Genomic DNA, 26419 nt, shown 5'->3' with positions numbered 1-26419 from the left:
AGTTTGAATGAATAAAACAAAGTATTACTGAGAAGCCAATACTAGTTGATGTTTAATCTAGTTGGCTCCGTTTTGCCGGGATTCAATTAACCGATAAAAAGATTAATATTCACTAATTTAATATCTAGACTACAAATAAACTTCAATAGGTTGGTTGGTCGGAGATGCTCATAACTTTCTATCAGTCCATCTGACCATCTGTGTCAAAACCTACCCCAGATAAAAGTCTGATCAATGGATATTTCCAACAACGAACAGACCTTCCTCCTTGGAGTGTCTAATTAAACCTTTGAGAGAAAAAACTTGAGTTTTAGTCGTAAAAGTGCGAAGAAACTTGTTTAAGGTGTTGAAGAAAGAAAGGCCGAAATATTAATAAAAGTAGAACATTAACATTGACATGCCTAATTCGAGTACAGACCACCTATTGATCGTGTAACTATAGCTTTGCACCCCCCCTCGGTCACTGTCACTTCCTATCCTTCTTATTAAAAGCCCATTGCACATTTTATTTGATGAAAAAAGTGAATTCTTCTGCCATTCTATTACCAAATAAAAATATATGAATTCTCATAATAATTAATGGAAGTTGTTTGATCTACTTTAGGCGTTTCTATGTGTTGTTGTGTTGTTAATGAAAAGCTTGATGTATATACTATTAGCTCGTAACCGTGTCATGTTTTAGCACATTATTTTGACTAAATTGTCCTTGAAGATTAGAAATTAAAATTGAAATTAAATTTATGTTTTTTATTAGGACTTTGTGATTCGTGTGGCATTCGTTTATAATTCACTAACATATACACCTTCATTTACGTCGTAAAATATTATATTTTAATAAAGTAAAGAACCAAAGCTATCGAAAAAGATAACAAAAGAAGGTAGTAGATTTGATAACATTGGCAAATTAGTTTTCGACTCTGAATTTCTTCAAGCACAGCCGGTTAATTTTTAGGTGTTGCCTTAATTTAAAATTAACGTTCTTAGGAGGAAAAATCCTTTAAAAATAACCTTTCTTTTTTCTCTTGGCTCATTAACGTTTAACTTGTACATTGGCAATGAGTGAAGTCCTGGCCGTACATAGCGTAGTCTTATAAAAAAAGTCTAATCAGATTCTATAGATTATGGGGAAAAATTTAACTAGTTATTTTACCTAAAGATAAAGCAAAAACAAATGAATATCTAAATATAGTATTATCTAGATTAATCGTGACCTCAAAACTATCTGTAAAAACAAATATTTTAGCTTGAAAGGTTTCTAAAAGAAAACAAGTTTCTGCAAAATTAAATACCCCTTCTAGAAATAGTGAATGAACAAAAGGTTATTTCTTTCAGTCATCATTTATCCCCGGCATTTAATTTAGTAGTGTGAGTCTGTGCTGAATGAAAACGGCAAAACAACACAGTTAGACCTGTGGAGCACAAAACAAAGAGTAATATCAGGCAATAATTTGTTTTCAACTATGACGAGCCAATATTCTGATGTGAGTGCTGTTCTCTCATGACTGGAAAACACGTACCTTCCAGGACCCTTTCCCTAACTGCACATATTACATTTATTTCAAATGGTTTCACGGCACTATGGAATATTGAAACCAGCGTATCACTGACCAAACAGACAGGTAAAGATTTGGAGCAAAGATTAATTCATAATCCTAGGCTTGACAAAGAATTGAATCAGCCGATCTAATTATGATAGGTAATTCCCTTCATTGGCGGGTACGGCTGTAACCATCTTGATCTGTTTAGTAATGAATATTCTTATTTAGATTTTGTTTATTTGAGTGTTATTATGAAATAATCGCCGAAATCAAGTCTTTTGTGGGTCTGTATAACCTAAAAGATTGCTTGACGGTAATCAGCTTTTGACTGCTCTGAAAACTCTTCATTTTACCAATATTAACAAACAAAGACAAATACACAGAAAGGTGTATTGATGTCCAAATGAGAAAACCTTTTGATCGAGATTCAATTATCAAAGGAAAAGAGTTAATTGGGTCCTACGCGCCTGAGCTGAATAACAAAGATACCCCCACACGTTTAACCTTCTGCTCAAACCATTTCAACATTTCACTCTTTCTTTACTTTCAATAATTTTTCTAAAATTATTGATTCAATAGATTCCGAAAAACCAAGCAGTTTATCTTCCAACCTATTTGAGTTTACTTGTGGAGCTCATGTAGGTATTAATTTCTTTTGACGACAGACGATAGGTGCATTTTTAATAGTTTTTTGGATGTTCCTGCAGTGAGGAGCTTATTGAGAGCAATTTTAGTGCTATTCACTGCCAAATCAATCCCGACAATAACTGACTAGCATTCATGGATCGACTCAGTCAATCCTTGGTATTCGGCGTTTGACTGAGGCCCCTTTGACGCTAGCAAGCTTCTTTATCTATCATTTGTTAAATAGTCGTTTGAGGTCGCTATAAAACATTTATAAACTAAAACACACCTATCTCTAATCCTTTAGATTAATGAACTGATAAAAATTTCAACATCTAAATATGACGTTAATGATTAAATAGTTGTAGTGGTGTTCAGTATCAGTCAGGTCTGTTTGTCGCTGTTTTTGTCTCGCAAATATAACTCGACGAGCAACATTTTAGAACGAATGGAAACTTTAGGCAATCTGATTGGCTAATAAGAACAGCACATTGATGTGATTGGATGGATATGTGGTACCTCCAATATTAAATGTTTCAGGCGGAAAGCCCGTTAACCGTCTTCTTTATATACTGTAACAGAATAGAAGAAAGTTGCAACTGAAATCTAGCTCTTTTATCTATAACTAGTTAACCCTAGGTGAATAAATTTACGTGTTAACACATCGGTCATTATATCGCGTAAAAAATTCAATCGAATGAATGAATGACCGAATAACAAAGTGTTGATAGGTAAAATTATTTATTTTTCGTTTGTCTTAATATCAATTTTAACTGGTATAACGTGGGTTAGGGTGGAAGGAAATCACTGACGCCTACAACCTTTAAATTAAGTTCTTTTATTTCTTTGTAGTTTATTTGATGCGTTCATTTTTCTTTTAACTATACGCATATATATCAAGTAAGAATATAGAATCTACGCAGTGATGAGGGAGATATGTATCAAAGTATTTACAATAATTCGTAACATTCAAGGATTATTTAGTTGGTATTGAGATAATGAACGAGGTTCATCTCGTGTTCTTTGGCTCGTAATCGTAGCGAAGCAATACTTGACACCCTGGAACCTTCCTTGTGAAGATCACCCCTCTTTAACTCTATCGTATCCACTCTAGTTTTGATGTCCGGCTCTGGACAATAACCCGGTAGTACCATACAGGACCCTACCTGGGATCCACCAGGGTATAGGCTACCTCCGATAGAACAACCACACTCGCGAAAATGACCGCTACAGGACGGTATAGCGCGGGCTAATGAAGGCGTATTGGGTTTATAGTAGGAGTATGGTGGTTGTGCGTAGTGAGAGGCAGCAAAATACGAGGTGCAAAGTTCTCTAGGTGGGGTAGAAACAGGATTGGATGGATGATAGAATGGATGGGACGGAGAAGGACCGACATCGTGGATCCATGGGTATGGCAGACCTGGGCCAACCATTCCTGGACCAAAACCACAAAGCTTCTCCCTCTTGCGCCACTTTGCTCGTCGATTTTGAAACCAGACCTGAAAAACGAATAACCAATAATCACGTATCCAATCCTTGCTATTTGTATTACATACTTTAAGGGACTTAAAAAGATCAAAATACTGATGGTTTCAACTTGGAATTTTTCTTCTTTTTTTCCCAAAGTGGACAATATTTCATAGAGGTATAATATGATATTGTTTTGTGCTGATCTATATCAAAGTCCCCCCGTTATTTCCAGTATTTTTTCAATTCAAATTAGCTCGTTAATCTAATCCCGACATACTACTGTAATCGTATTAGACGTACCTGTATTCTAGCTTCTGTTAGTCCCAGTTTCGATGCTAATTCTTCCCTAGCAAACACATCAGGATACGGTGCTTTATCGAAGGCTCTTTCCAGCTCTTCGATTTGGAACTGACTAAATGTCGTTCGGTATCTCGTTTTCTTTTTCTTCGTCGAATTATTTGCTTCTTCTGCTGAATCGAGTTCTATATTTTCTAAATTGTCTTCTTGAGAACCAGCAGAAGCAGGTCTTGATCGTTCTGACATCGGAGAACCCACTGCGCTATCTTTAGATTCTGTGACTAAAAACACACACACACACACACACAAAATGTTAGCAAACCTAGCGTTGTCACTGTATGAGGAACGTCCCCGTAATTGTGCGGATCAATAAATGAATGAATGAAATATGTGAAAAATTCCAAGAAAAGTCTGTGATATTTTGAAATAACACTGTCACTTGTACAAAAAACCGCTTTCGACTTGTTAGATGATAATAGTGATAATATCGATAACCGGCATTTTAAAGTCCAAACCTTACATTCTCAGCGTGAATGCCTTAAAAACTGAATATAAGCACAAAATGGAGACCAGCGCTCGCAAACTTAAACAAAACTATTGATGTCTAGTTAAACTGTCAAAGAAATTCGCCATTTTGCTTCATAAAATAAGCAGGCCCGATCATGCAAGTCAGTCATGAATCCTTATGGCTGTAAAGCCCTACAGTGGTGGTTTGTGGGTCGTAGCGCGGTCTAATTGAGTAGAGAACTATTAACTTCACACTGTAATTGGGTTCTTTCTCTTTGTATCATATGAAATGTTGGAAAACCGCTAAATCTTCACCAACAACTTTATAATTCTACATATCTATTAAGTGAAATTAATATAAGAAATTTAAATCTTCACTGAAATAGAAAAGCGGCTTTTATGTTGGTAAAGTCCTTAAAATTGAAACGCACGGTTGTTGGGCTTTTTGAGCCACAGAGCTATTAATAGTAGCGCTATAAAATGTGAAATACAAGATACGGTTTTTGGATTAAGTTGGCTCTAAACTACACAACAAACCTTGTTGTTTGGTCATGGTGATAGTCGAATAGGTCCAGTATATTTCTTGGTGTTTTTTTCAGTATTGTTAAATGTCTACCTTGAGCACATTGAGTCACAGTAGTCAAGGGTTCTGAATGATGCCTCTGCTGTGCAAAAAAACGGCTCATTCTTATCGCTTATAAATCCTCATTTATCAGCTCTTCTCTCACTAACACCTTGTCATAACCATTAATTATCAATCCATTTTGAACTTTTGCTCGAATCGATTAGACCTTATAGAAAATTACCTAGTGTCATTTGAGACAACTTAAGAGCCGCATTACAGCTTTTGATCAAGCCACTTTATTTGGATTTTCGATCTTTCTGTTATTTCTAAAATATTAATCGAAAAAATTTGGAAATGGTTGAGGGGAATTTATTGAGCTCAGTGTGAGTTCTACAATGGCAACCGATGAGAAAGAAAAGATGTAAATTAGTCATTGAATTGGATTCTATCTGGACCAAGATGTAAACATCTGGACTGATTGAGACACTGAACTGACTGATTGACGAGTGAGTCAGCTCCTGACTAACACAACCCTGCCAAATGATTAGCATTTCTTCTTTCAAAACAGTTGAAACAAGAAAAAATAGCAACTGCTTTTAAAGTCTTTTAAAAACCTGTTACATTCTTTTAGTCTTTTTCTTTTCTCGTTTTGTACAACATGACTTATTGTTTAAAAGGCGGAAACCTAGCGATAGAAAGATATGAAGAAAAATGTCTATCTTTGAATTTGCGACAAACACTGGAATTATACATGATGTGAGTGTTATAAGGCTAAGTACAGGGCTTCATTGGCTCAATGACGTTGAAATAAAACAGCCACTTTTAATTTTTTAGTTACTTGTGTTTTTTGGTTGGTTTTGCCCTGCTGACTGATTAGTCAGTGTTGCCAGCATTAGTTAACTTAATTCATTTTATTGTTATAACTTCATAAAGAAAGGAACTCTTATGTTAAAGAGACAACCATATCGAGAGGTTATCATGTCCTAGCGGTTAAAGTCTTTATAATATTCTACAATCGAAACAAAAATCGTTATGGGAAATGAATCAGTGGAAAACGAATGGTCATGTTTCATTTTATTTTTCTCCCCTAGACGCAAGGTTGTTTAAAACAGAAATATGTGTCTTAAGATTGGAGGGGTATTCTTGTGGTATTCAAGTTCTAAAAGTTAGCAGTTTTCAACTGCTTTTTAGCTACCTAAAGCTGCAAGTGTCCTTGCATTACCTCGATCAGGACATAATGTTACTTCTTGCTGATCCGTAAAGTTTAAAGCATTCTTGTCCTACAGAAAGTTCATTTACCTCACGTTCGGCTAGGCAGGAAGATCGATATTAGACGAGGCGTTGGCATATTAAGTTTCCACTTTGCCCCAGTAAGCGCAGAGCAGATATGATCCTTGTGCATGGTCTCATTTTTAGCATGGGTGTCTAACATTGGTATCTATGATCACTACATGAAATGATCAGTAGACTTGTAGTCTACATTCAATCTAAGTGCAAGATGGTTTCTTTTGAAAGTTTTTAATATTGTTATAGCCTACCCGGGCCGGCCAATGAATAGAATTTGATAAAGAATGCTAACAAAGTCTCTGTCATGTCATAAACAAACACTCATTCATTCAGTGAAGATTTCTTTCTCAATAGAAAACAATTTAAGAAACACGCAGTTGATCTTTTACTGAACTATCTCGCCTGATCATTTGTTTTGATTAGACTAAAACAAGCACCAAATAAAAGCCCCTAAACTGTGTGGCCTCGATCTGTCGAGCTTATATCTTAACCATAATCTGACACCATTATCGATATTACTACCAGTGATGGCATATATAGGTACTAGAGACTACAGTTCTTTACGTTAAGTTTTCTTAGTGTGCGTTTGTTAATAATTGCAGGCAGCTCTGACGCGTAAACATGACCTCGCAAATGGAGTTATTTTCAAGATGGTTGCTATAAGTCTATCTTTATCTTTCAAGAGAGAGAAATATAGCTAGTCAGTCTATCTATCTTCAGTAGAGTACCAAGAATATGATAAGATAGCTATAATAATAAGTAGATAAGTGGCTGTATGGATAGCATACTGCCGTTAGCCGAGTGCGGCATTCGGCAGTGCCATAGAAAACAACTTCTAGTTCAAAGTGAAAAAGGAACTTACCAGGATTACAACTCTTGTTATTGTCGTCTTTTCTGTTCTGTTCTTCTGACTTATCTGTGTTATTTCGTTCATCCACTTGATCATTGACGCTCTCTTGTCGGGAAGTAGCGAGGCCCAAGATGTCACGAATGCTATGCGAAAGTGAGGTTGGCTTATTATTATTAGAGGTAGTATTCTGTACTTCTTCCTCAGCCTCCATCACTCGTATCGTACTGATCATTTACTTTAGCTAGAGCCTCTAGAACTCACTGTACGAATGTTAGCCTCCGTGTTGAAGATTATACCTCTGATAATAAGTCAAGGTTTTGTCAACCAGCCACCCTCAGATAAAACAGCCGGTCCTACCTCGATGTGAAAATGTGACCAATCAGAAGGCTTCGTTTGAAGCACACTTTATTTAGAAAACATTGACGGAACGAAAATATAATCAGAGTCTATTAACATTAATCTCTATCTAGATTAACATAACAATCTTATGGGCTTCAATAAGCACCTAATTATATGAACATTAAATACTTGGCATGAAAACGACCTAGCAAAATCGATTTGATTTGATCGGTAAGTCGTGATAGTCTTCAAGATGTATACTGGCCATTTCCTCGTTGTAACGCGCGTAATGGCAGTAAGTGATGCGAAAAAAAACACTTTTACTACCGAATATCTACGCCTACAGTGACACTGGCAAGGGGCTTGAGCAAACAATGAGTCCAGAAATGAAAATTTGAAATAATGAAATTTACACATATGTGATGGGTATTAATTGATATTAATTGCCGCCAAGTTTTGCGTGTCATTTGGCTGAAATCCCTTTAATTAAGAACGTCTAGCTTACCCTGACAACCGGATCAGTACTTTGTTTCCCGAGTGATCAAGTTGAGAGACTTTCTAAGTCCAGCTACCAATGCCGATCGAGTCGGGATAAGGTTTTCTACGTACTTGGGCGTGATCTGACTAACCTCTCTAAATCCTCTCTTGACGTGGTTATTAAATCTCTCAACGGAATTATAACATTTAGAAATGACTAAGATATTTCACCGAATACAGAGAACATTAGCCTCGGGGAAACCTGCGATAGTAAAAACAGATTTTCCAACTCCTTTAAGTCAATATCAACCTAATTACGATGTGATCAGAAATCTGTCAACTTCCTCATTTCATGGCGATAAAAGAAGTGTTAAATATCCTCTCTCGGTGGAATCTTCTTTTCTACTGGTCACAACATAAACTACTTTATATCCCGAGTTAGTTCCAGTAAGGGGTTATTATTGCTATAATTATCTCAATATAAACTAGATTTTTGCGTGTTATTCGCGGTGTCTACCATTATACTATGTTATGACAATTTTAAATAGATTGCTAACGAGCTCAAATCATCCATAAACACAGTACTTCAACTGTGCGCTACAAATTAATCACTCTACTCCAAACGAATCATAATAGACTAGTCTAGCAAGCTAGCCAGGCAGCCTCACTCCTGCCGGCAGATCTTTTCGCCTTGACGCAGACAAGCCAAAGCTGCTAGGCTTATAGTATTACCCTGCGAGGTGGCTCAAAACTGGGCAATGTTTATCTAGGGTGTTTAGCTTTTTCTCTCGGTGTATTTGATGGCTTAGGTTTGATTCGGTTTGTTTGAGCCGTTAAGGAGTTATCTCAGTCCTTTCACCGACCTGTCAACCTCTATTGATATGTAATTAACCCTTTAATTAATATCATCCCTTAATTAGCAGCTTTGAAGGACCGCACAACTTAATGAGAAGAGCTTCGTCCAACACAGGAAATTATAAATAAACAAGAATCAGCTCTCTGCGGCTTTATTAGAGTGAATCCTTGTCATGGGTGAGCTGTAATGCTTTCTATTCTGTCCATACACATTCTCTTAAGCACAAACCTTGGGATCCTCTTGTCAATAAAATCAAGAGGTTAGTTGCCTTTCATAAAAACCCTCTCAATTTTACTGTTTTGAAGACAAACAGCAAACTCTATTGAAGGAAACTTCATCACTTTGGAAAGGTTTGCAATGTTTTTCGCTACTATCAGTCAATTTAGTCTGAAAATTACTATAAAGTGCTCTAAATGAAAATTTATTATTTTCATTAAGTGTATCCGTTCAAGCTTCCGTCTCTAGTCTGCTGCAAGAGAATAGCTATTGGCTTTTGTTTGGATGTGAAAGGCAGACTCGGCTCGACTAAAAAGAATTGGATTTTAATGGTGTACGGCAGTAAACTATGGTTAATTGGACTAAATTGATCTTGGCAATCAAATAACGCCCGAGTCTTAACTGGATGAAATAAGAAGTGATTAACATGTAGGCAGGCCATGCCACCATGCTATAGCACTTTCTGTGGCGAAACGTTTAGCTCAGTAACTAGTATCGTTATCTTACATACCTTCTAACATTTCATCTGCACTTAACTGCAGTAATAAGTATTGAACCGCGATAGATAACTCTCAGTGTTGAAGATTTTAAACTGACGATAAATATCACGATAAATAGACATGAAACGAGTTGCTAATTAATTTATCATTATGTATTTATCACTCGAGACACTGTGTCATAAGTTTTCTCTTGTCTTAAATGCTCTTCAAATATAGTCCTTATTACTATCATCATTATTGTTAGTTGTTAAAGTTCCGCTAACAGATAAAGATAGATACCTTGGGCTTTATGCTAACGGTGTTTACAGTTATCAATAATTTCTCTCTAGGTTTACTGGCCCCGACTGAAGGACTTTACCGTTGTCCCAAGCGTTTAAAAAAAATCTTCCACAAGATGTTTCGAGTTAATTCTTGTTTCTTTTTTTCTTCTTCTTTTCATTCATTCAGTCCACGTAGCTTTGCCCTTATTTTATGGAATGAATTATGAATCAAATCAAATCAATGCTGTCGGAAATTTGGGAACGGAACTGGGGCGAAAAAATAATCTCTTAAAGGTTTTTTCACCAATTTTGCTAAGTTGGATTTTGAGAGTGGTTGATAATGATGATTCTGAGAATCAAGTGGATTGTGATATCACTCGTGTTTGTTTTCAAAACAACCTCTTCACTTTGTAGTTTTTGTTTTTGAATGCAAAATATTTGCCAGCGGCGAAAAGCGGCGCATTTGATTCAATCATTCGACAAGACGGGATACGCATTGAAAACTGGACTGATATAACAGAACTGACTTGAGGTAATGAAAAGAATATTAGTATAGATATATGTACCTCATGATTGACAGACCAAAATACGTGTTCTGTACAAATTGAAATATATTTAGTTCATAATAGTTTCTATAGATAACTCGGCGGTATGGGACATCATATTTGAATACTTTAGAAAAACTGTTAAATAACTGATAACTTACTTAATGATTATTTACCCGCAATCAAATCCCTCCCACCTCCTCGGTTAATGGGACTGGATCCTAGAACCAGAGATATTTTTGATACGAGAGGTCTTCTTGTTTATATCGTAGTTTTCTGTTTAGTTTTTTTTTAAATCGATATCTCGGCACCCCAAGTTTTCAAAACTTAACGACGTTTCTTTCTCTTTGATATCAAAATGAATCAATATTTACAGTTCATTTATCTAGCACGAATCATGGTGGCGAGGGACTCGGCCGGGCCACGTAGAATCCCGCTGATATGTCGGCATTTGAACCCATCCCTCTTGTTATCATCTCAAGTGCTACTTTAATCCGAGACAAAACACTTTTCATTAGGTAATAATTTGGTTTCTTAGTCTTGTTCTAGTAATTACTCGAACCAATCGACTATCTAAGGAAGGGTATTTAAAACATGTAAAAGACCGACGAATATTTGGTACAGGACAGCGGAAATTTAATATTGGTCAGAAATAAGCGGTCTAATCGTTGTTTACTTTTATTCTTAATTAATAATTCTTTTTCAATAACTGTGTTTATGAGGTTCTTCTGCCGACCAAGGAAGCGGCATCAAACCCAAATAAATCTTTTTGATGAAGTTTGTACTTCGTTGGTTGCTGTGGTAATCACTCGTCATCTGAACCAACTACTCTTTCACTTTTGTGACTTTCAATTCTGCTGACCGCGCGCTCTTTCGACTCAGTTGTCGCGTATCGTTTCCGTGAAGTTTTTGTTTTTAAGTCATGATAATCGTAGCAGTCCACGACTAACCGCACGTAACCCGCACGTTCATGTCAAGCGCCCACATCATCCCTGCAGGCTGCCTTTTCGTGTTTATAATTAAGGTAGTTAGTGTATAATTATTTCACAGCTTTCAATCAAGGTCACATAAATCATTCGAGAAATCTACAAGTTATTGATATCCTGCATACGATCTATAACTACTATATTTATAGATTGACTATAGTGGTTTAAGTGATCTAATTCTGTTGAAGAATTCGCATTATCCAGCCAGTCGTCATTAATAATAAACACCAATGTGTTATTTTTTATTGAATTTTGGCAACTCAGTCTCTTCAGCATCGGTTGAAACATTCCACCAAAACCTAGCGTAGCATTTTAAAATTAAATAAAATAAAAAAGTCGTAAAAAAAATACGAAAAATACATTGATATTAAATCAGACAAATATGAAATAAAATATATACAAGAAGCTCAACACTAAGAAAGATTAGTTATCAGTTTATCGCTCTATAGTTACTTAAGCAACGAGCCAGCGCCAGGCAGAGCGGTTCTATCGTATAGCTCATCGTACAGACGATTGTCTTCGCAATGGTTTTGCTTTTGTAATGGAAATATAATCTAATTTAAGGTGACTGCCTACTTTTGGAAATTGATTTAAGCTTTTTTTAAAACTTCGATTTTCCGAATTGAAATTTAATGCTGATTCCAAATCTGGAAAGAAAAATAGGGTGTCCCGAGCTTGTTTTTGAGATAATCAGCATTTAATGGAAGCCTACGCACGAGCTTTTGGAGTAAAAATTGCGCCACCGGAAGTGATAAGAAAAAAATTAAGATTCATAAGATAATAGTTATTTGCAGACTATATGATTGCACGAACGAAGGCTAGTCAATCCTTCTACAATAATACATGGAAATTTTCGACAAAAAGACAGAGAGATACATTGATTTGTCATATTTTGTAGTTTCGGTGCTCTTAAAAAATCTCATAAAGTCGAACAAAAATCCCTACAAAAATCTATTTTTTCACGTGTTCCTGATTTAAACTTTTCCTAAAATGTTGATATAACCTAGATTTTTAGGAGTTTTTTCGAATGAGCTATCAAAAGATATAGAGTCCCGTGCAAAATTTGAGGGTTTTGCCCTGTTGAAGCTCAAAACGCGTATGGTTCTTCAATAAAATCTTGTAGATTTTTCAGCGGTTTTTGAGCGAGCGCACATCGTGGGCTCAAATCGAACGTTCAAAAGTAGGCAGCCACCTTAATGGAAATAGCTTTGGTGTTACCCACCATACTTTGTACTAAATACTCCAGTTTCGAGTTCTCTTGCTGCTCAGGGCTAGACTCGACTTCAGTGCAGAATATTCATTTTAGCCGTAAACGAAATGCTTAAACTCTCTGTAGTATCGTTTTTGCTAACCCTTGAAAGACCACATTCATACTCACTCTGCCATTATAGTAATATTGTTGCAAACAATCTCGTACACAGAGCCTGCGTTTTTTTTTTTGGCTTGCGGTGAAGAACGAGGGCTCTGGTATAATCCATAGGACACCTGAAGTGGCCTAATTCTAAGCATGCGGTTGGCTGGCTACCTAATAATTAAGGATCATTTGAATGATATGTAAATATGTGATATCAGAAACCGGAATAAACATGCAGATAAAGTTTGATAAAAGTGCATATTGTCGTGAAATTTGCAGTTTGGGCCTACAAAGCAAACCACCATTTACTGACCAACCTTTCTCTAAATAGCTGTATACATGTCTATAACACTGTTTCTCTGTAGCCATTTTCTTTGAATTCTCGGTGATGCTGTATCATCGTAGGTACTAGACGATATTCACGTGAGTTCCTGGAATGACGTAATTCACATAGCAACAATCTTCTTTCTTCTTTGTGTTTTGATTTCAGTTTGTGGGAAATTGACAGACATCTTTGATGAAATGTTTCCAAAAATTCGCGTAATTCTGCTTTGTACTTGATTAAACGCATTAAAGCGTATTCGGAATGGAGATCCGGGGTTAACTGAACTGGAACTAAAGACACATAAAATAATAATGTTGATAAATAGTTGAAAATTTGCCATTGAACTTTGTTAACTGTGTGCTATAGTGGTATAGTTAAACAGTGCCAAACAGTCAGTCTTTACTCGATCCATAAAGACCTCGTGTTATTTTGTTTGGTAATTTGGTTATCCAAATAATTTAAATCTCGTACCTTCCTCTGTTCGCTTTATTGGTCTTTTTCGATTGCAAATATAATAATAGAAAATTCCACTTAAGATGGATCCAATCAGAATCCCTGACGAGAAGTACACAGACATGGCGTACAACGTGTTTCTTGGATCGAAAAAATTTATTTGCTTTTCTTTTACTTTGGTTAATAGAGTTTCGCTTTGGGCCTGAAACGATAAAAAAGAAACAGCCTGAGTCATCACCTCAGTGTGTTGGGTGTGGAATCACGTGGACATCATCGTAAACAACAGGGTTGTACGTCCCTAGTGACCACTATAGCCTGGTGGGTGGGGAATCACGTGGAGATCAACTTAACGAACAGGGTTGTACGTCCCTAGTGACCACTATAGCCTGGTGGGTGGGGAATCACGTGGAGATCAACTTAACGAACAGGGTTGTACGTCCCTAGTGACCACTATAGCCTGGTGGGTGGGGAATCACGTAGAGATCAACTTAACGAATAGGGTTGTACGTCCCTAGTGACCACTATAGCCTGGTGGGTGGGGAATCACGTGGAGATCAACGTAACGAACAGGGTTGTACGTCCCTAGTGACCACTATAGCCTGGTGGGTGGGGAATCACGTGGTGATCAACTTAACGAACAGGGTTGTACGTCCCTAGTGACCACTATAGCCTGGTGGGTGGGGAATCACGTGGAGATCAACTTAACGAACAGGGTTGTACGTCCCTAGTGACCACTATAGCCTGGTGGGTGGGGAATCACGTGGAGATCATCGTATACAACAGGGTTGTACGTCCCTAGTGACCACTATAGCCTGGTGGGTGGGGAATCACGTGGAGATCATCGTATACAACAGGGTTGTACGTCCCTAGTGACCACTATAGCCTGGTGGGTGGGGAATCACGTGGAGATCAACTTAACGAACAGGGTTGTACGTCCCTAGTGACCACTATAGCCTGGTGGGTGGGGAATCACGTGGAGATCATCGTATACAACAGGGTTGTACGTTCTTAGTGACCACTATAGCTTGGTGGGTGGGGAATCACGTAGAGATCAACTTAACGAACAGGGTTGTACGTCCCTAGTGACCACTATAGCCTGGTGGGTGGGGAATCACGTGGTGATCAACTTAACGAACAGGGTTGTACGTCCCTAGTGACCACTATAGCCTGGTGGGTGGGGAATCACGTGGAGATCAACTTAACGAACAGGGTTGTACGTCCCTAGTGACCACTATAGCCTGGTGGGTGGGGAATCACGTGGAGATCATCGTATACAACAGGGTTGTACGTCCTTAGTGACCACTATAGCCTGGTGGGTGGGGAATCACGTGGAGATCATCGTAAACAACAGGGTTGTACGTCCTTAGTGACCACTATAGCCTGGTGGGTGGGGAATCACGTAGAGATCAACTTAACGAACAGGGTTGTACATCCCTAGTGACCACTATAGCCTGGTGGGTGGGGAATCACGTGGAGATCAACTTAACGAACAGGGTTGTACGTCCCTAGTGACCACTATAGCCTGGTGGGTGGGGAATCACGTGGAGATCATCGTATACAACAGGGTTGTACGTCCTTAGTGACCACTATAGCCTGGTGGGTGGGGAATCACGTAGAGATCAACTTAACGAACAGGGTTGTAGGTCCCTAGTGACCATTATAGCCTGGTGGGTTACACTTACCTCATGTGCGGCCTGCTTTGCTATTTGAGTCGAATCCTTTTTCTTTCTTTTATCCTGCAGACTAACAGGGTTGTTCTTAATGTATTCATTGAATAACCTTTCCAGTTTGATTGCATCTCCTGATAGGCCGATCCCATAGCTGAACGAGATATCAAACGCTTTCGCCACATCGTACGTAGTATCGGGAAGAACAGATCTGTTCAGATTGTTTGAGCTTAACGTGTCCAATAAGATACCATCTATGTAGCCTTGTTTGAGATCGATCAACATTTTTTCCAATGTCTTGTATGATATACCTTAGATAGAACAGATCAGTCAGTCAGTCAGTCAGTCAGACAGTCAGTCAGTCAGTCAGTCAGTCAGTCAGTCAGTCAGTCAGTCAGTCAGTCAGTCAGTCAGTCAGTCAGTCAGGACATCCGTGATATTATTCTAGTTCGATCGATGACTTACATTTTGTTCCTTTGGTGCCATTGATTTTAGTAGCAACACGATACTCTACGGTCTTCTCAAGAACACCAACCTATCAAATAAGTACATAAACCAAAAATAGCCATAATGTAACTTTTGTGCAGTGTAAATATTTATAGTATAAGTAATAAAAATGATTGATTGATTGATTGATTAAAAGGATCGTATCGTTATGCCACAAAAACCTTTGATCCCTTCTAGGCAATCATCATCGCTACAGGACCGCAAAAACCACTTTTTGTAGTCTGGTGCAATCGGGGACAAATTATCCGTATCTTTTTGGTGAGACTTCCGGTGATTTGCTCAGTAAAATGTGCTTTTATGTCATTGGCCTTACTCACGGGGCAGCCATGTTTAGTCTTCACCAATTTATTCTCAAGCGCTCGAATGTAAGGCTGCTCTTGGAAAAATCTATTGTTCCAGTCAACATGGTAGCCGCCTGTGTAAGGCCCATTTACTGTAACAGAGAAACTTTTGCCGCTCGGTGTCATAACCTATTCACAATCTCATTCAGCGGCATCATTACCTTTCCTCCCTGTGAGGGACTTTTCGTTGTAACAACAACTTTAACGTTAAGCGAAGATGCAAGTGTAGCGACGAATATACTTGTGACGACGTAACCAACGATGAACCAAAGCATGGTGAATATTCGTCCCTGATTGGACCGAGCGAAGCGATCTCCATACCTGTCCATCAAATACAGATCATTCAGGCATGACTATGCTAATGGTGTTACTTCAATCATATGGAGAAACGACTTGTGGGTCCAAAGAGAAAAGCAGTTCTAAAAAGATTTTTCGTGCTTTTTTTTCATGACAACATTTTTTTTCAAATTTCTAATTGTTTTAATTGGAGGCTCAGTAATTGAGAACACTTTTCGCTTCATTTTAGCAATTTTTGCGAGCAGTTGAATCCGGAAATATGTCACAACTAACGCACCCTAACCTCGTAGCTCCTCGTGTGTAAAGAGTAACTCACCCGACGCTGGTCATTGATATGAATGCACACCAAGAATATTCGTATATTGCTCTCAAGAACGATGAATTGCCCATGACCTGTTGCGGGTAAGATATCGTCTCCTGTATCAGGAAGATTAAACATATGTCATACAGCTATTTCAAAAAAAAAACGTTGAAGGGGCGAACGGCAAATTGCGATCGGTGACTGGCGATTGCTCGACCAAGAGGCACAGTGGGCATACATCTAAACACGAATAATCCAGGCGTTTTAAAATGGTTTGGCATTGACTATATGTGAACACTAACTATTTCAACAACAACATCTGTGTGGTTAGCTTTTGTTTACAAGAATAGTGATAAGAAATACAAGTCATTCCAGCTATTCGTGCATCTTGGAATGACCTATCTCCTACCAATTATCGCCTATCGCTTATTACCTATGTCCGTTCTCCCCTTCAACATTTTTTGAAATAGCTGTATACACCTATTTCAATCAAAGACAATAGACGATAGGTTATTCCAACATAGAAATGGTTTCGTTGAATACAAAGAACATTGAACAGTCTCAACACTAAGGTCCATGTTCTTGACGAGAATAAGAAGCAGAAACCCAAGTCATTCCAGCTATTCTTGGATCTTGAACTATTCTTGAACTATCTCCTATAGCTTTTTGCCTATTGCCTATCGCCTTTTGGCGATGAAACGTTCATTGAAATAGGTGTATAGCTTGAAGTAAGAGTAATTTAAGACAGACGTACCAGAATACACAGTATGGTGCCAGCAAGTAAGGAGAGTACGAAAACCAAGACGGTCATTGGCCAGCAGCTGAACAGAGATGAGCCAAGCATCTTGGCATATACTTCATAAGATAATTTCTTCTTGATATATACGACAGCTGAGGACACCTCGATCACAGGTACGAACTGAAAACCCTCACCAGACAACTGTTCTGTCTTCTCTACACTCAGCGGATAACTAACATGAACTGTACGTTTGATGGCTTTTCTGACCTGAAGTTGGTTTTCTTTCAGGGCAAATGAGTGATTCTTTTCTTTAGGATTTGTTTTATCCAACTCTAGTACAGTTTGTCTATGGCCTTTGCACAGCGCGCATGCGTATTTGATCATATTGGATAGCAATGTTGGGAATATACCGCGAGACACGCCTCCTGACCTAGTCGTTAGAGGAGGAAGAATCCACCAATTGGCGTACATTCGTTTTGGACAGCGGCAGGTTTCTATAAGGAACGAGTATACATTTTGTAAACTAGAAAAACATTAACATGAACATTAAATTATAGAGACAAGAATTATAAACACGCCATGATGTCGCCTGAAAAACGCAAAATGCTTAATTCAGAAATATTTCGAGAATTCTTCATAAAATATATGAAAATAAGTTAAGGATTCCTTAAATAATTTTTTTTGTACATAATTCTGGAAATAAATATACATAATAAATAAAAACAAAGCTACCACAGCGACACCTTGAATGAACTTGACATGATAAATGTATTATCTGCAGGAAAACGTACAGATAATACATTTATCATGTCGAGTTCACACGATATCAGGGATTGGCTGAGGACTCTCGACCAATCAGAATTGAGATACTCAGTAAAATATGTCTATAATTAATATCTTTATTTGAGATCATGTTGTTGACAATAGACTTACCAGCAATGACTGGTGGACTGTAAGGTCCATCTCCTATCGCCGTGAAGGCGGCTATCTGGATACTGTAGACAGTAAACGATTCCAGTCCTGTCAGCACTGTCGTAACAAGTGGTATCAACACAGTAAAAACCTTTTCGCTTGCGTCTTTGGGCTTCGCATTAGCGATGGTCAGCGGGCGAACTCTGATGTGGTACCCAAGTACTATTCCGTTGTGTTTTCCCGACGGAACAGTCGTCCACGTGACTTCAACTTTATGGACACTTGTCAGGTTTTTCGTTGTTACGTTTAACGGCGCTGAGCTTGGAACTAAAAAAATCAAAACAAATGGAGACAGATTGCTGACTCAGCATGGATCCTGTTATGCCACTCTTTGCTACATTTATTCTATATTCGATATTGATTAAAACATTTTGATGGTTTACGATAATAATGATTGACATTTGTGGTCAAGGAGATGCTGGACCACACTCATATATTGGAAAAGTTGAGTGTTTAAACGCTGAGAAGATATCAATATTGGGACTTCCCTGATATCGGAAATAACTGTCGCACTCACTGTCGTAGCCTACTACTCAATTAGGTATTATTATGATTAAGATATTTTAAATATTAAAAATTATTATTATCATTAATACTATTATTATCATCATCATCATCATCATCATCATTATTAAAAACCAAAGTGATTAGGAGATTTATTCGGCCAGCATCTCTCTTCGACATAGTTAGAAGAAATCAGAATTATATTGTAAGACAGTTGAGTTGAGCCACGTAACTGGTAGCACCATCATCCCTGCCTCGGAGATTCTGGCGTACAGTACCCAAGGGTAACGTACCTATCCTGACTTACCATCTTCTGCAGTAGTTACGTTTACGCATGCGCTCGGCTCACTTTTCCAAATATTTGAAACTGTAGCAATTCGTATACAATACGTAGAATAAGAAAACAGACCACTCAATACAGCAGATTGGTAACTAGGAGGTATCATCACGTGACCTGTATCTGATGCTTTATGAATCACGTGATCGAATGCGATTTGGTTTGTAGCGACTTGGTTGGCAGCTCTTCTTGTTCTCCTTGTAGACATACGAGGAAACATAAACAAACGTTGAAAGTTTATTTCATAGCCTACTAGTTCCATTGAAGACGAATTGAGTATAAAGGGAGACCACGATACTTGAATGGATGTTGAATCGACGGTTTCGGCATGGACTTGTGCGGGTGGTGCTGATAACATCAAATAATATATTACATGTCATCACAAAGGTCTCTCTTAAATCCCCCTCTGCACCGCAGCAAAGGTTGCAGTAAACACACGTATCTATAGCAACAAATACAAACCTGGACAAGAGTAGAAAGGTATACATTTCCTGGTTTCCGTTGTTTCTTTGCCCGTCAAGTCCATTTGTGAAAAAATAGGCAGCGGAACCAGACATGTGCGATTCCTTACTTGTAATCCTCCACCACATGTTACACTACACGACGACCACTGACCCCACTCCCCTGGGGTAGTCACACCGTATGCTCCTGGAAGACAAGACAACACGAAAACACGTTAAACTACATGACGACCACTGACCCCACTCCCCTGGGGTAGTCACACCGTATGCTCCTGGAAGACAAGACAACACGAAAACATGTTAAACTACATGACGACCACTAACCCCACTCCCCTGGGGTAGTCACACCGTATGCTCCTGGAAGACAAGACAACAATGTGATCTGTTGACGAAACTGCTATCGTTTTCCCTTTCCGATCCCACCATTCTTTCTCTTTTCCTAATGTTGTTAACATGTATAAGTACAAGCCTACTAATGGTCTATCACGAATCCTGCGCTCTGATTGCCTGAGCCACTAGTGGTGTATTAATGATAGACCACAAGTAGCGAGAAGTGCCGGTTTTGAAAACTGAAACGACGAGAAAAACGAATTATTTCAAACTAATTTCAAAATTGTTTTTTATCGATTTATTCGACCAATTAGTGGGTTAATACTAAACAAATAAGACCTCTCGAATGGTCTACGAGTCTTGTTAGGCCATTCGGCATTCCGGCGGTCTTCGCCCCATGTGCTATTAACTGGAAGACCATTACACACTATAACACACTTTCACACACTTACACACAGTTACCCACACTTATTCACACTTACACACTTTCCCTCTTCACACAATTACACAGACACTTACACAGACACTTACATACACTTACACACACTTAAACACACTTACACACACTTAGACACACTTACACACACTTACACACACTTACCCACTCTTACACACACACTTACAAACACTTTCACACACTTACAAAAACTTACACACACTTACACACACTTACACACACTTACACACACTTACACACACTTACACACACTTACACACACTTACACACACTTACACACACTTACACACACTTACACACACTTACACACACTTACACACACTTACGCACACACTTACGCACACAAGGGCGGATCCAGGGTTTTTTTTGAAGGGGGGGTCTCAGGGGTAAATTTTGTGGGCAATGGAATCCCAGTCGCATTTTTATCACAGGAAGCCCATTTGACTTCAGGAATGACAGGGGGGGTCGCGACCCCCCCGACCCTCCCCCTGGATCCGCCCTTGACACACTTACACACATTTACACAAACTTACAAACACTTACACACACTTACACACGCACTTACAAACACTTTCACACACTTACAAACTCTTACACCCACTTGTCTAATCGTAAAATAGCGATATTTCATGTTTACAAGCAAAATCCGTAAACGCTTGTTACAAGTTGCTCTGTGTCACCAGCCAATCGAGATCTGGTTGGCATATGATCAACAAAGGCTTACCTCACATTAGTGAAGTATCGCTATTCCTGTTTTGATGATATGGTTGCTTCAAATTCCATCCTTACCGGGTGCATATCGAAGTAGATATTCATTGGACAAAGGTCTATCATATCGACCACTTGGGAATTTCGCGCCAACAGACAAATGATTGGCACCACGGCCTTGTGCCATTATTGCCTGTACGTAGTACAAGTGACCAGCGGTTAAATGCATTTCAGCTGAACGCTGTGCGGCATTACCTGGAAGACTGGGTAAAAGAAAATGAGTTACCATGGAAACTACACAAGTATTTGGACGTGAATCTACTTTAGTACAAGGGGTATGTTGACTGGGATTCAGACAAGGGTTTTAAGTCTGGCTTTGTTTTTGTGTTTATAATAGCTATACTTTAATCCCCCCTTTTTTATTTTTTGAAAGTACTTTATAGATCACAACTTTTTTTTTCGGTGGGGGGGGGGGGGGGGGGGGGGGTGAGGGGGGAGCGGATGATGGGATCAAATCGAAATGACATATTTTGGGCATAATCGGGAAACGTAACGTGAAGTCTATCTCCACGTCTACTCTTGTAGCTCAACAATATTTCATATTTTCAGCTTTTTAACACAACATTTATAAAAAGCTATTTTAGGTTATTTTGTAGAGTTCTGGGGGAAAATATGTACTATCAATTTATTTCTTTTAGTAATTTTATGGCTTATTTTTACAGCCTCCATTTCTACGTTGTTCACTCTCTCTCTCTCTCTCGCGCGCGCGTTTTTTACCGTAAAAAGTTTGAACTCCACGCATTCGGACGGCTAAAAAGAAGTCGCCGGAACCCCCATTTTTATTTATACTTCTAGTATGATGTAATTTCATCGTGCAAAATAAAATAAAAATCTGACGATGGGATCTTTTGCCCATGAATATCCTTTAAAAACTTACAAATTCCAATTTCTGTACGGAGTCCACTGCGTAATTTTCAGTACTGAGTAAGCATGGCTTGGATCTTCATCACTGCTGACCATTAGCTCACACTGATCATCACATGCCATGTGGAGCTCGTAGTTTCCTGTTTCTGGTGGGATGAAGAAAGCACTTAGCTTCTGTCCATACATATTACCACGACCTCTGGGAGCCTCCAACGACTGTACAAATTCTGACGTACTCGCGTTGTTAGGGTAACGAGGGTCAGCTTCGAGTGCGGCTAATGTTCCTTGGGACAGTCCAGTCCAGACGTCGCGTCGAGTGCCGTGTGCATCTTGAATAGAAATGATAAGCACTGGTCAGTATGAAGGAGTACGACCTGCACAAAAACCAGCCTGGTTACCATTATAAAATGGTTACTTTAAAATGGGACAGCAAGGCCTATTTCGTACTCATGGACTCCCTGCAAGACATTCCCAAAGCAGCTCAATTCAGAAAAAAAGATCAATTTGTGATTCAATTCTGATGTAAGTAAATATTCATCGTTTTGTCTTTTTAACTGAGTTGCTGTATTAATATCCTGCAAGAGGTCAATGAAAATGAACGTCTTGTGGACGATTCAATTCGTAATTCATTGCCTTGACTACCATTATACACTTAGTACTCAAAAGTAGTAAGAGATGAAACGTTAGATAATTGAGGGGGGAGGGGAGAGTTGCACGATTTTATGTTGAACGATATATTTCTTTTCTTTCTTTTTCGTTTTCCTTTTTTTCTTCTTTTTTTTTTTGTTGTACCAGCTTCTTTATAAAGCATTTTTTTGTGTTTACTCGATATTTGTTTACTGGAAGGAAAGGTTGCGCGACATATTTTTCGTACGTGAAGTTTTGCTTGATAATTTTGGGGGATTTACACAACCCCCTCCCCCCAATAATTATCTAATGGTCTTATCATAGTGCGTTTGTGATCCGTCCCCACAAACGTAGTATGCAAGATGACGTCACTCCTATATGATTTAGGATTGACCGACATCTTTTACAAGCTATATAATTTTCTAACTAAAAATTATGAATAATGAATTAAACTAGTTCCCAACTCTTGAGGCGGAAATTGAACTATTCTTAAGTATTCCAGCAGTTTCGAGTTCTCTGCCATCTTGCTCAGGGTTACCCTTTGCGGTTTTATGTAGCCGTATTCCCATTCCAGTAAAGATCCGTGCTAAGGGAGCGGTCATTAATTATTGGGGGGGGGGGGAGGGCCGGTAAATTATTTGAAACTAGGGATCAAAAATTTTGGCTCCACATAGAATTTGAGCCTAAAAATTTTGGCCCCCTCTGACAAGACAGCCCAAAAAATTACAGCCCTCCCCCTCCTATAAATAGCTTTAATTTTTGTATATGAGTCTGGAACGTTGCAAACTATAAGCATACATAGCAGTTAGATTGATATGTGGTGTTGCTTGCGAGGCACTTATTCTTTATAAAATACATCGGTTTAAAAATGTTATGATGGAAAAGTATAGTAAAAATAGTTAATAGTTTTAGTTAGTTCTTATGAATGTGGATTTAGATGTTCATTTTAATAGATGGTCATGATAGTGTTGATGTTGATAATGGTAGCAGCAATGAAAGTACAACAATCGCAGCTCAATCATAGATATTTTTACATTTTTGCGAGTTTATAGTGTGTAGAACAAAACATACATACGAAGAAAAAATGGTTTGGACGTGTTACTACTCATTAATAATGTTTTTGATAAAATCAATAGAATTTGTCTGCATACCAAAAAAGTCAGAGGCTTATACTCTGTAACTAGCTTATAGATGGGATACATATTGAACAGGAGGTTTTTGTGGATTATATGGGGGCCCAGAAAATTGCGACCCTCCCTCTAGCATGCGCCCAAACATTTTTGGCCCTCCCTAATGGAGAGCCCAAAAAATCGCAGCCCTCCCCATAAATTTACCGGCCCTCCCCCCCCCCCCCAATAATTAATGACCGCTCCCTAAAGTAGCTTTTAGCTCTTATACGAATTTAAGAGAGATCGTTTTGCTGTGAAGTTGGACTGTCGCTTGTTTACTGAGAGCGCCTACAAAGCAACTATTATTCCACAAAAGCCGAGCAAGCATCTCTTAACTGTGAATAAAGAATACAGGACCTTTCTCGCTCGGCAGCCATGTTGGATGTAGCAATAGATTTAAAGGGGCACTTGGATGAAAACGCCCCAATTTTTCAAAGTCCGAATAATTGAAGTATTTGTGGATACTTTGACTCAATTATGATTATGTAAACCAGAGCAGTGAAAATTTTCGCCTGTGAGCCACTTGCAGTTGAGAAATTTTGGGTTAAAAGAGAAAAGAACAATAGGGTTGAGTAAATGACGTCACAATATTATGCTGAATAAAATTGATAATTTTTATCTGACACATTTTACTGTGAAGAAAATATGTTGCTTGGCTACTATTGGGGCCATATAGATACTTTTAACTAAGTTTAAAGTCATTTCCAATTTTCATCCATTTTCATCCAAGTGCCCCTTTAAAAATGCCTTGATAGCAACTGTTTGTTTTCATTCTTTCTCATAACCAACAACCTAACTCTAGCTGGGTTTCATATATTTAATATCATTTTCTTGTTTTCGAACTTTCGGCACATGTTCTGGCCAGTACAACTAGTTTCCTTAATACATATTTGATTATATTTCTAACAGTCTATTTTCTATGGTGTGGATTTGATTGACTTGTTGGTTCTGGGCGAATTATGACCAAACCACACGCTAATTAATAATTTGTCTCTGGTGAGAGTTATTGCTTTGTTTTTTTACGAATTTGTTTCTTCTTTGTTAGAGAGCATACCATATATCCGTGAAAAACGTTCGTTGAAAGAAATTGCAAAAAGTTTTTTTTCACAAATAGTAATCTCAATAGACCCAAGTAGACTCCAGACCTACAAAACTTTGCACTAATTTGTACAATTTCGTTAGTAAACTTTTTCACGGATATATAGCATGCACTCTACCGGTTTGACCATTACTCTGTTGTCGTGCATGTGAATAGTGCAACCGCTAGTTATCACATCCTAATAAATAGAGGAGTATTTTCTAATCGCACAAGACATTGCGAGATATCAGGATTGTCAACATCTGATTGGAACGAACCACTGTGCTTGATTAGCAACAGGGAGAAATTCTATATCAGTCATAACATAGGGGGTTTGACAAAACTAATAATATTACTCATCAGGGTATTGGTCCCGTTTGAAAAACATACCTGCTATAAATTTTTTATTCTATCGAATAATTTATAAGTTGTGGATAATATTAAATTAGCTTGTAGTGAATTTTAAAATGGCGAAAAATTAAGATAGATCGATTGAGTAGTAATGAAAATAGTAGAATGATAGCATACAACATTTGATTACCGATTATAAAAAGAAAACAATCATTTAATCAACTATTTTTCTGTCTGAAGTATGCTATATCCCATAATGAATTTTTTATAGTAACACGAAAAGAGAAACAAATCCACTCCAACAGTGGCGATAATTATTCAACGATGACAAATGACTTCTCATCTCAATCCTAGCTGTCGTATTTTTATTCATATTATATTTTTCTCTAATTGCACAAATCTAAATCAATATTCCATTTTTGTTCCGCAAGCGAAAACTACGATTTAATTATAATTGATAGCTTTAGACGATTTTTCTTTCTTTGGTTCATAGTGGAATAAGTATATACTTTAAACCCAGAATGTTAGTTTTTATTCAAAATATACCCAATCTTGCAGGTGGGCTTTTGTATCCTCAGAAACCTCGCAAAGTTTTCCTAGACAAACATCCATCATTTGTGACATCGTCTCTATGCTTTCCCCAAGGATTTTAATTGCGTTTTCCTTACCGTTTGGTATACACGAAGTAATCTGTAAAAATGCTTGTTCCTGTCCTCCTACTATTAGGACGTTCGTTGATGCTAGAAAAACCTGCAGACCCGTGTAGGAACAAATGTTATAACACTTTCAAATGATGGCGAAGCAACATTCAATTGAACTTACCGTTAAAAGAACCAATTCGTGCAAATCATTCCCGTGTTTCTTGGACATTTCTAACGACCAAAAATAAGCCTAGTCAATAAATAGCTCTGTTCCAAGCCTGTGACGACTGGAGTCTGTTGGCAAATTCGCAAGATTACTGTGGTTAAACTCCAATAATTATTCATAAACATGCATACACTGTATGTTTACCAACTGCTTTTTTCCCCAGCTGGATTTTAGGCTGTTATAGAATACATGAAATGGATCCTCCCAGCTAGCCCCCTCTTCATTACACATCTGACTGATTGATCAATCAAGCTGAAAGGCCCATTTTTTTCTTCTAGGAAACAGACTCTCTAATCCATCAAAATGATAGCAAATGTGCACAGGAAGTGGTTC

The 26419-nt window shown here is 38.1% G+C and overlaps 2 protein-coding genes across 3 annotated transcripts; both read right to left on the bottom strand.

The window, feature by feature from the left end:
* Positions 1-2886: 2886 nt before the first annotated feature.
* Positions 2887-8466, bottom strand: LOC116298246 (retinal homeobox protein Rx1). 2 transcript variants are annotated; one of them, XM_031706634.2, is made up of 3 exons: positions 7151-8466; positions 3933-4210; positions 2887-3661 (listed from the first exon to the last, which is right to left on the bottom strand). In XM_031706634.2, the coding sequence occupies exons 1-3, from the start codon at positions 7368-7370 to the stop codon at positions 3143-3145; spliced, it is 1017 nt and encodes a 338-aa protein (XP_031562494.2). In that variant the 5' UTR covers positions 7371-8466; the 3' UTR covers positions 2887-3142. The 2 variants fall into 2 exon arrangements, with proteins under 2 accessions (XP_031562494.2, XP_031562495.2); XM_031706635.2 differs by lacking the exon at positions 7151-8466 and adding an exon at positions 4974-5286.
* A 3062-nt stretch (positions 8467-11528) lies between these two features.
* LOC116298249 (uncharacterized) lies at positions 11529-26381 on the bottom strand. The gene is made up of 15 exons (XM_089032958.1): positions 26042-26381; positions 25888-25969; positions 22008-22323; positions 21152-21333; positions 19900-19932; positions 19577-19762; positions 19085-19462; positions 18235-18540; positions 17317-17795; positions 16578-16678; positions 16126-16285; positions 15582-15651; positions 15132-15427; positions 13468-13651; positions 11529-13286 (listed from the first exon to the last, which is right to left on the bottom strand). Exons 1-15 carry the CDS (start codon positions 26087-26089, stop codon positions 13015-13017), a joined length of 3093 nt encoding a protein of 1030 aa, XP_088889084.1. The 5' UTR covers positions 26090-26381; the 3' UTR covers positions 11529-13014.
* Positions 26382-26419: the final 38 nt, after the last annotated feature.

This window comes from Actinia tenebrosa, unplaced genomic scaffold (genome assembly GCF_029948245.1).
Source record: "Actinia tenebrosa isolate PJP-AT-01 unplaced genomic scaffold, QUT_ActTen_1.0 PGA_scaffold0__85_contigs__length_37466705, whole genome shotgun sequence".
Taxonomy (NCBI): Eukaryota; Metazoa; Cnidaria; class Anthozoa; order Actiniaria; family Actiniidae; genus Actinia; species Actinia tenebrosa.
Note: the sequence above shows the minus strand (reverse complement) of the source record. Positions and strands in the feature narration are given on the sequence as shown.

Coding starts and splice junctions, on each gene's coding strand:
- LOC116298249 (XM_089032958.1), bottom strand. CDS start 26,089: ATGTCCAAGAAACACGGGAATGATTTGCACGAATTGGTTCTTTTAACG. Junction 22,324..25,887: donor TACTTCGTGTATACCAAACG/GTAAGGAAAACG, acceptor TTTCTATTCAAG/ATGCACACGGCACTCGACGC. Junction 16,286..16,577: donor ATATCAATGACCAGCGTCGG/GTGAGTTACTCT, acceptor TTTGATGGACAG/GTATGGAGATCGCTTCGCTC.
- LOC116298246 (XM_031706634.2), bottom strand. CDS start 7,370: ATGATCAGTACGATACGAGTGATGGAGGCTGAGGAAGAAGTACAGAAT. Junction 4,211..7,150: donor TAACAAGAGTTGTAATCCTG/GTAAGTTCCTTT, acceptor GTGTGTTTTTAG/TCACAGAATCTAAAGATAGC. Junction 3,662..3,932: donor TAACAGAAGCTAGAATACAG/GTACGTCTAATA, acceptor TTCGTTTTTCAG/GTCTGGTTTCAAAATCGACG.